Source organism: Aedes albopictus, unplaced genomic scaffold (genome assembly GCF_035046485.1).
Source record: "Aedes albopictus strain Foshan unplaced genomic scaffold, AalbF5 HiC_scaffold_177, whole genome shotgun sequence".
NCBI lineage: Eukaryota > Metazoa > Arthropoda > Insecta > Diptera > Culicidae > Aedes > Aedes albopictus.
Window position 1 is genome coordinate 6,505 of NW_026916955.1, and position 10,540 is coordinate 17,044.

The following is a 10,540-nucleotide window of genomic DNA, read 5'->3' on the forward strand; positions in this document are numbered from 1 at the left end:
CCGACAATACCGCACTGCCGCGTCAACTCGAGAGTCGTCGATAGGTTAGGTTAGGTATGGTACTAAAGGCGAAGCATTAATTACTTTAATTGAAATTGACATCCTAACCTTTCCGGCATGTGTGTGATGTGGTTGCTGCAATTCACGAGCATCAGCTGGATTCCTATGGAGTCGCAGATGTGTGTAGCGTCAGCAGTCAGTATTTATTAGATGGCCCATAGATTTGCGCTCAACCATTGCCATTGTGTGTACGCAGCCAGTCAGTGGGAGATGTCGTGAGGAGATTATTCTGTTTGTGCCTGACTCTCTCCCTCTGTATTAAATCTCGTGTCACACAAGTCGTGTGGAGTAGTTGACTGGTAGAACAATACAAGTCAGGGTCGTCAGTTCCGTGCCAGTCAGTGTCGGAGATCAATCGAATCAATAGGTCAGATTAGAGCACGCTTGTAGATCGTGGATAAGATGCGGAATGTATGAGGATATTTGCATTTCAGTGTTAGTGAATGTCGTTTCGGCGACACGTGTATCTCTCCAGATCTCAACAGAATCTGCATCTCAGCAGAGAGTTTTGTTAGCATTCTTTGAAAATTCCTCCAGCGATTCTCTGAAGAATTCTTCCAGGAATTAACATTGGCCTTCTCCAGAAGCTTCTCGAAAAATTTCTCAAAAAAATCATGTTGCAACTAGCCCAATATATTTATCCAGAAATTTCTCCTAGGATTCCTCTGGCGATTTTTTTAAAACAATTGAAGGATTTGTTGCAGAAATAAAAGCATGTGTTCCTTCACGTGTTTTTTTTTTCAACATTTCTGAAATAATTACACCTGATATGTAATCAGAATTTTCTCCAGGAGTTTTTCTTTGGAATTTTTGCATGAGGTCTTAAGGAAATTTCTCAAGAATTTTTTTTAGGAATTACTCCAAAAACTTTAATTCCAGGATTTTTTTTTCACAGGATTCCAGAGATTCCATTTGAGATTTTTTCAGCAATTTCTCTGGAGTTTTTTTTATTCGAAATTCAACTTTTTTTTTTACTGAAACTCGGGAAAAGTTTTCGGCTGTGTCACTGGACGTTTCATGCTAGTCCCTTGTCCTTTGTTTTATTGTTGGATTTTCTTCACAGGGTTTTCCGGGTCTGATTCTCCAGTATCATTCTCAAGTATGATTCTCAAAGGTATGATATTCAAGAATTCTCTCAGGCATTTAATTCTCAAGAGATTCATCTGAAAATTTCTTCAAAGGTTTCTCCAACAGTTCCTGTAGAGTTCCATCCAGAAATTGTTTAATTCAGATCTTTAATTAGGATATTTTTTCCTAAATACTTCAGAAAGTTCCCCAACAGTTCTCTCAGCCATTCGTGCAGAAATTACTACAGAATTTATTACTTGGCATTAAAAAATGTTATGAATACCTACGAAAGGTTCTCTAGTTTTTCCTTCAGAAACTCTTTCAGACCTCTATCAGAAATGTATTCAGGGATTTCTTTGATAGTTTCAGCAGCACCTTTGGTTTTCTTGCGATCGCGATGAATTTCATCCTCGCTTATTAAACTTCAGTATTTCTACATTTACCCACTTTTTAGTTGGTTTTCGTTACTTTTTCCACATATATTCCCAGATATCGCGATAAACTTTTAAAGAAATTTCTTGCTGTAATTCCTGAAAAAACCCTGAATTCTGAAGAAAGTTCTGTAGATATTTTTGAAAAAATTTCAGAACGATTCCCAGAAGCAATTCTTGAACTAATCCGTGCAGGAATTTCTGGTGAAATGTTCAGTAGATCCCTAAAAAAATCTCAGAAAGTACACTTGAATGAATTACTATAGGAATATCTGAAGGAAACCCAGGAAAATTCTTGAAGTAATTCGAAAAAGAATTAAGAAGAACTTCCCTAGGGCAACCCTGGTTGGAGTTCTTAGAATTATTGGGGTAACTTTCGAAAAACGTGTATAAATCCTTTAGCAAAACTTTTGGAGGATTTTTTGAAAATATTCCTAGAATAATCTGTGGGCGTATTTCTAAAGGAATTTCTGTATAAATAAATCTGAAGGAAACACTGAAGAAATCTCTGTACGAGCTCCTGCATAAATCTCTCGAGGAATACCTTCCTGAATATTGAAAAAACAATTCAAGAATCTCTGGAGGAATTTCAGCAAAATTTTCTGGATGAATACCTAAAGAAATGGCTGGGTATATTCTTGTGAGATTTTCAATGCAATCTCTATAACAATCTCTGGTGGACCTCTTGAAAGTATACCTGTACGAACTTCTAAAGGAATCTCTGGAAGATTTTCTGAAGTAACAACTAAAAGAGCTTGTGACTGAATTTTTGAAAAAAAATTGTTGTTTTTCTCAAAATTCTGAAAGAATCTCTGGAGAAACTTCCAAGGGACAATCCCTGGCGGAGTTTCAGATGGAATTGTAAGAAATGCACCCAATAGAATGCTTGGAAAAATTCTTGAGGGATTATCTAAACGCATCCCAGAGAAATTTATTTGGCAAAATTTCTGAAAAAAAATCTGTGGAGGAGTTTTTGAAAAAACCTTGGTAGATAATTTTTTAATTAGTAATTTTTATAGGAATTCAAGAAGCAATATCAAAAGCAATGTTGGAAAAAAATCCGTAGATAATTTCTTAAAAATTCTTGGACAAACTGAAGGAGAAATTTATTCAAAAATAACTACAGAAATCTCCTGGGAAACATCTAAAGAAATTCCTGGCAGAATTTCTGAGGGAAACTTTGCAAAAGTTTCTAAAGAGTCCTGAGGAAGTATTTCTAAAGAAATCCTAAACGAAATTCTGGAGGAATTCCAAACTTTTGATTTTCTGATAGAATATCTAAAAAAAAAAATCTGTAGATGATTTAAAAGAATTTTCATACGGATTTCTGAAAGAATCTGAGGGAACTCATAGAAGGATTTCTAGATGAATTCTTGGAGAAATTTTTGGTTCCTCTAGAAGATAATTCTGAAACAAAATCCCAGGAATTTCTGAAGCAATTCCAAAAGGAAAGTTCACAACGAACCCGTGGAATACTTGCTGAAAGGAATTCTTTGTAGCAGTTTTGGAAGAAATCCAAGAAAGGATTTATAAAGGAGTTCTTAAATTAATTTCTGTGTAATCTCTTCAAAATTTAAGGATACTATTAATATTCTACAGGTATATCTGAATGAATTTCCGAAGGAATTCTCACAGAAGTCTCCGAAAGCTATTTATATATATATATATGTATATATATAGATATATATATACATATATATATATATATCTCCTATATATATATACATATATATATATATCTCCTATATATATATATATATATATATATATATATATATATATCTCCTATATATATATATATATATATATATATATATATATATATATATATATATATATATATATATATATATATAACAGCCCAGCGTTGTCTGTCTGTCTGTCCGTAACGCTTTGAAATATTTCGTTGAAATGTTTCACCATAGTTTTCTAAAAACTACGAGAACTTTCTGGATGTTTTTTGTCTTTCCAGATATAATAAGAAGAACATCAATATTTTAAAAATTTCAAGAACTTTCTGTAAGTTGCTGATAGTTCCAGAAAAAAAGAAACCGAACGTTCTAGAAAAAGGAGGGGAAGAACTTTTGCAGCATCATACATCATCTTCTTTTTTTTCTTGGCGTAACATTTCAACTGGGACAAAGCTTGCTTCTCAGCTATGAGCTCTTCCACAGTTATTAACTAAGAATTTCTTCTTTTAATGATAACTTCCAACTTGTTAAACTTTTTTAAGAAAAGAACCTTCTAGAATGTTCTCAACATCAAACTTTATAAAATTTGGAAACAATTATGAAAGTTAGAGAACAAGCAAAAAATCAAAAAAAAAAGCCGTCTCGAATGTACTAGAACATAAAAATCTATAAAACTTCCAGAAATCTACTTGACGTTACTGAATTTAAAACAATCATCTGAGATATTATGGATTATCACACTTTCTCAAATACCGAAAACTTTCTGTTAGTTATATTCCTTGCTGGGTATTTATTTATTTTTTTATTTCGAAAACTTTCTGGATGTTAACAAACATCGAAGAAATACTAAAGGACCTTTTGGGATGTTCTGAAACATCAAATTACATCAAATTTCAAGAACTTTTGGAGATTACTGAATGATTAAAAAAGAAGAATAATAATCTATGGGTAATACCATTGAGTATGTTCAAGATCATCAAAATACTTAAGATTTTAAGGACTCTCGAGAAGTTACTGGACGTCCCAAAAACAAGACTAAAAACATTTTGCACACTTTTTAAATTTACCAAAGGTGTCTGGAAATTTGTGGACGTTCCAGAAAAAAAAGGAAAAATAAACTTCAAGAATGTTCTTGAACAACCTAATTTCTAAAATTTTTGAGATATATCTGGAAGCTACTGAACGATCCAAAAAACCAGAAATCCTCTATAATATTCTGAAACATCAAACTGCTTTGAATACCTGGAACTTTCTAGAAGCTGCTAAAACGTTAGAAGCAGCAGAACTTCTGGAGTTTTCTGGAACATATTTTTTAATGCAGAGAATATATGGTGAGTTGGTGAGCGTTCATGACAAACTAAAAACGGGCCTTCTAAAAAGTTCTGGAACATCAAAACTCATTAAATTTCGAGAACTTTCTGGAGATAAGTAAACGTTCAAGAGAGAAGCATTGTGGAAAGAGACTATGGAATGTTCTCGAGAACTTTACAGAAATAGTTGAACATTCTAGAAATTTCTGGAACTCTCCTTTCTACTATATAGTATTTTATGAACCGACAGACGTTCATGTGAAAAAGTGTTGCAGTGAAGAAGTGTAGAATTTAAAAACAATCTTTTCCTAGCTTACGTGGCTAGCCACGTTGGATCAGTTTTTCTATGGTATGGCTGCATAGAGATACTACAAAGAATCCTTATGAAGTTGCTCCAGTCATTTTTTTAAGTTCCTCCAGAGATTAACTCTCCGAGTTCATCCCGATATTCTTCCAAGAGGTCCAAGATTTTTTTTTCTGAACGTTCTCCAGGGAATTTTGAATATCGGTACGTATCCTATCGTACAGAGATTCCTTTAGTTTAAATCAGGTGTTCCATCAGAGATATCTCCTGGAGATCTTCCAGAAATTCATCTTCTAATTCCTCCAGATATGCATCCTGGAGGTTCACTAGGAGTTTTGTTCAAGAGTTCTTTCAGGGATTCCTCCAGAAGATCATCCAAAGAATTCTTCAGAAGCCCCACAAGGTTTCCTCTTGGCGTTACTTTAGCCATTTTTCCTGAAGTTTATCTAGAGATTAAGAAGTTCCTTCATCCATATATTTTTTCAATAGGTTCAACGAATTAATTCTGAAGTTTCTTCAGAAAGTCCTGAACATGATGCATATTCTCAAGAAATTCCTCCTGGAAATATTTTTGGGACGTCTCCTGGAGATCGTACAAAGATTCCTTCTTTTCATATCGGATGTTCCATCAAAGATATTTTCTGAAGATCTTCCAGGAATCCATCTTCTCATTCCTTCAGAGATTTATCCTGGACTTTAAAAAGGGATTTCGTTCAAGAGTTCCTTCAGGTTTCCCCACAAAGCTCTTCCAGGGATTCCTCCTGAAGATCCTACAGCGATTTTTCCGGGATTTCTTAGGTAGAAAATATTATCTTACCAAGATTCCTATTGAATGTTTCGCTAAAGGTTTCCCCAGAGACTCCTACTGGAGATACTACTGAATATAATGATGTTTCCCCAGGGGTTCCTCCTGTACCTGATGCAATTTCTCCAGAAAACCCTCCAGAGATTCCTCCTAGCGTTTCCTGAGAGATTTTTTCGTTAGTTTTACAGAGAGCCCTCCTGAAAATCGTACATAATTTTCCTAGAGAATAATATATGATCTTTAACAAATTTCTGGTGAGCTTTCTTTACACGTTTCTCCAAGAATCGCTACAGCAGATGTTTTTTTTTCATGAGTTACTGCAAGCAATGCTCCTGGAGTAGTTCCGGTCGGTACGATAAATACCTTTTTCCAAAAAAAAAACTCCTGGGAATACGATGGTGTCTACTCCTTTCCTGGAAAACATCATTTTGTCCATTTTCTCCCAACTATACCAAGAAATCTTAAATATGTCAACCTAAAGTTAAAAAAAAATAAGGAAAGATATATTTTCATAAACCTCGTAAAGAGTTGCCAGACACCTTGGTTGAGCACATACTTTCTACTTGATCTCAAAAAGTGTCTCATTTTGACCAATATCACGATTTTTAATCGACATTGCACTAGCATAATGGCCGTGAGCAGAAGGGGAGGGGGTTGGGGGTTTTGGATCGAACCCCCCCCCTCCTGTTCTGCATGAGGTTTTTTGAAATTTAATAAAACACTTCTTGCTGTTCATTTTTGCAAAAAGAAAAACTACAAAATTAAACTTTTAGAGAGTTCTAGAAAAGGACGAGCAAATTCCTTTTAATTCCACTACTTCCAAAGATAAGCAAAGTAGTGGAATTAAAAGGAATTGGCTCGTCCTTTTCTAGTTTTTCTTGAAAAGTTTCATTTTTTTGTTTTTCTTTTTACAAAAGTGAGCAGTGAACTGTTTTTTTTTTAATTTTTTATTAGGGATTCAAGAACATACGCACACTACCATCTCTTATGGCAGATCACGAAGACTTATACAGAGAGCTTCTACCTTGATACGCCAATAGAGCGCCACTTGTCTTGTCGCTTGACGTTAGCATAGAAAAAGGGCAGAGTTGTCATTCTTTATATTTTTATTCTTTGGTACCATTAAATTCTTTGAAGTTTTTTGCTTTAAAATATTTAGGTATTCATCGCTTGTTTGCTGGTCAGAACTTCATTGCATACGTTTTTTTTGCTCAAAATTGTACACTGCGAGACGTTTTGTCCCTAAGCCGCATGTATCAACTTCTAAAATATTCGTGATTGCTAGGTAAATATAAATAGACTTTCTAAAATGATTACAGGCAAATTCTTGCAGGAAATCGTGGTGGAATACCAAAAACTTCAACCCAGCCATCATCACCATGGGTTGCTGCATACCAGTGCTTTTTTTGGACTGAGCAAATGAAACCCTTCAAGTACTACGAAAATCATCTCCAAAATAAGAGCTGATGGTAGATACTTTCAATTGAAAGATTGGCTATAATTCAATGCAGAAAGGTCATTTGCATGTCTAAATGTGTACATCCATTAACCTAATTACACATTTAAATCCATATGTACATATATAAAATGCATTCTCCCATTCAATTAATAAGTGGAGCAAACGACACGTCCTCTAATGACGATGATGATGATGATGATGAAGAGGATAAACGACGACGGTGAAGATGTTGTTGCCGATGAAGTACCTACCCCCAGTACTCAACATACAACACACCCATTGAGCAAGAGTCCGACCCGTCCAACCCTATACGCAGTGCCAGTGGTCTGAGGAAGACCATCTCATGAATAATAACAAACACGTGTATTGTATATGCGTTGGAAAGTTTCTCCCGCGTGTGCTGCTGTCAACACCGCGGACTTATTCACCCATCGTGAATGAATCGCTTATGAAACGCACAAATCCCTTCGAGAAGCTTTGACGACACTTACCTTTGGCCCACCCGGTGAGCACATTGCCCAAGTAGGACACTTTGTACTCCGGATCCGGTCGGCTAATTTCGATGCTGTGGCTGTTCCGCCTCCACAGCCGTCCCAGTCCGCGCGTAATCGATCGGATCGCTTTGGCCTTGATTTCGCTGTCGTTCACGTAGCATCCGTCACCGATGTGCGGACCGGGATCCTGCTGCGACTCCTGTTTCACCGGTTGATTACTATCACTGTTCGCCGTGGCGGGGTCCTTTCTGTGGAACCTTTCGCTGTTGAGGAAACTCCGCTTGAGCTGTTGCAGCTTGAGCAATGCTCCGCTATCCTGTTCGTACTTTTTGGTATTGTAGTTGTTGCCGAAAATCCGCGCGATCGATGCACTTTTCACGAAACGCGATTTCTTCTTTTTAGCGTTGGGGTCGGTGGGCTCTTCGCTTCGGTTCTGCTGAGCATGCTTCGCGATGGTTCCCGTACCGGGATCACTTTTCGGTCGACGCTTCAGATGGAATATGTTGAACTTGTCCAGGGTTTTTCCGTGGGTGCAGTTGTTGTTCAAAGCCCCGGAGGTTTTTGGGTTTTTATTGCACGTTAGGCATGCATCACTGTCCACCGAAGTGGGCACCTTTATTACAAAGTCCACCTCGTCCTTGCCTACATCTTCTCCGGCGGTCGTTTCCGGTTGATTCCGATCGCCGCCGGACGACGAAGACTCGCTAGTCGACGTCGGTTTGTCACTAGAAGCCATGTTAGCGTTGAAATTTCCGTTTAAGGACCGGAAATTAACTCTTAATTAGATGCTCACACGAAGACGCTTCACTTGGAATGGAAATCACATGGTCCTCGGTTTTTTCATACTCAAATCCCCCAAAAGGAGTGCACTAATTGAATCACATAACTTAATCCCAAACAAAACCAGCGCAAATCTCGCTGAGGCTGAGAGCTCTCGGTAGTCGTCGATGCAATACCATTCCGGGTCTCACACATATGCCGTTTTGCCCATGCTTTCAAAAACGGAAAATTATCTAACGGAAATTAGCAGTTTTCAACTTCTATGTTTTTCTCACTGCCACACTGGTCGTTTTACGTAACTCTCAACGAGCTGGCAACAGACCCCGAGCGTTTGTTGCCCAAGTTTTGCACATACACTCATACACAAACGCGCACGCGGCCGCGGCCCCAACCATACGCAACGCACACACAATAGGTGGTACCCCGCGTGTGTGGGCTCTCGTTTTTCGAAAACAGACAGCTCTAGATTAAATTAAACTCGCGATGCATATCAATCATGGGGGGCTCTTAAGCCCTTGGTGCCTCCTCAACACTCCGTCGATCGAACTCGTTGGGCGGCGCCAACGTGCAATTGATTGGTCGAACCACCGAGGGGGAAGCCTTGAACTCGATTGGTGCTCGCTCGACACGGCTGCTTCCACTGACTGCTGACTGACGCGCCCGTCCGCTAGTATAATGCAACTGCAACTGTGCGGCGGCGTTCTCGAGGGTGGTGTGCTCTGCTTGAAGCGTCAAATTAGTCGTTGTTCGGGGGCAGGCGGGCAGGCAGGCAGGTAGTTATAGTTAGATTGCAGAAAGTTACTGGCTCGCAGATAGAGATCTTTAATTTTTCGCGTTGATGGTTGGCGGTTGTTCCTCCGAAACTGTTGCGGAATTCGAAGCTTCAATGCGGGCGGGTTTGGTTTAGTAGATTCAGGTAGGTTTAGGTCTGGCGCGGAATTAAGCGTTCAGGGTAGGTAGTAGTAAAGCTCCAAACTGTGGAAGAGAAATTGCGAAAACAGAACACATTAGTAGACGGTTGATGGAGTTCGGTCGTACCTAATTGGTGTAGAGTATGATCGATGATTTGAGGCAATTCGCACGAGGCTCTCGAATGGAAATTGAGTTCAAAAATGACGCAGAGCGTTAGGCCAGCTCGTGGTTTGTCGCTTTGGCTTGCTGAGCATGTATGTAATTTCAATGGTTTTGATTGAATATTTGAGACATCAATCACAAACAAGTTTCACTCGAGGACCTTGGTGGTTTGACGATGTGATGTATGAGGTTGCCTCAATATTTATTCTATGACAGCAGTAAGTAAACCATCGATGAGCTTATAAACCGACAATGACTCGCTGTAACATTTGAGTCAGAAATCCAAAGTACTTTTGAAAAATATGTAGATGAAGACGATAAACAGAAGTTTAACCCGTCAACGGCCAAGGTGTCTTCTAAATTTAAAATTCATATAAAAATCAGCATTCAAGAGTTACAATAAAATAAACATGATCTCACAGATGAATAGAAGTCTATAAGGTAGTTCAAAACAAAAATCTTCGATATAGGTACTAAATATCTGATATTTTTCTCAAGTCATATTTCAGCACAACTTTTACCCAACCGTCGAAACTCCAATTGGTTAACAACTACAGTAAGCATCCTAAACCAGGATATTTTGCCACAGTACTTGGAGGCCGTACTGAACCTCGAGGATCTACAGTTTACTTGTATTCAGCTGCGGTGGCTGTCAAGACCCTGGGATTGCGGACGCGCTCACAAGGAGACGACGAAGGTCGCACGAGCCCCAGCACACAAAAGCCCGCGTGGATGCGATGTTTGGAGAACCGGATCGCTTTGGGATCGCTACATTGTGCACCAAGATTGATCGATTAACATAGTACAAGCAGGGGAATCGATCAACGAGGCTAGTTCGTTATGTTGCTGACATTATGAAGCCCGCATAACCCCAAGATCTCACAGAAAACGAAAGGGAGTTCTACAAATGCATCCGAAACGACAAGTCTGATTATAGACAAACCCTTCCGGAGATTGGCGACGTCCTAAACCGATCTATGGGAGAACCCTGTCCAGCACAGCGACGATGGGATGTGGTTGGCAGAAGAAGAGCGACAGTATAATGGAGTTGGACACATGACCGC

General features: G+C 38.5%; 1 protein-coding gene across 1 annotated transcript; it reads right to left on the minus strand.

Moving 5' to 3' along the window:
• Positions 1 to 7,083: 7,083 nt before the first annotated feature.
• On the minus strand, positions 7,084 to 9,545 carry LOC134284479 (uncharacterized). Its single transcript, XM_062843366.1, has one exon. It carries the CDS (start codon positions 8,356 to 8,358, stop codon positions 7,549 to 7,551), a length of 810 nt encoding a protein of 269 aa, XP_062699350.1. The 5' UTR covers positions 8,359 to 9,545; the 3' UTR covers positions 7,084 to 7,548.
• Positions 9,546 to 10,540: the final 995 nt, after the last annotated feature.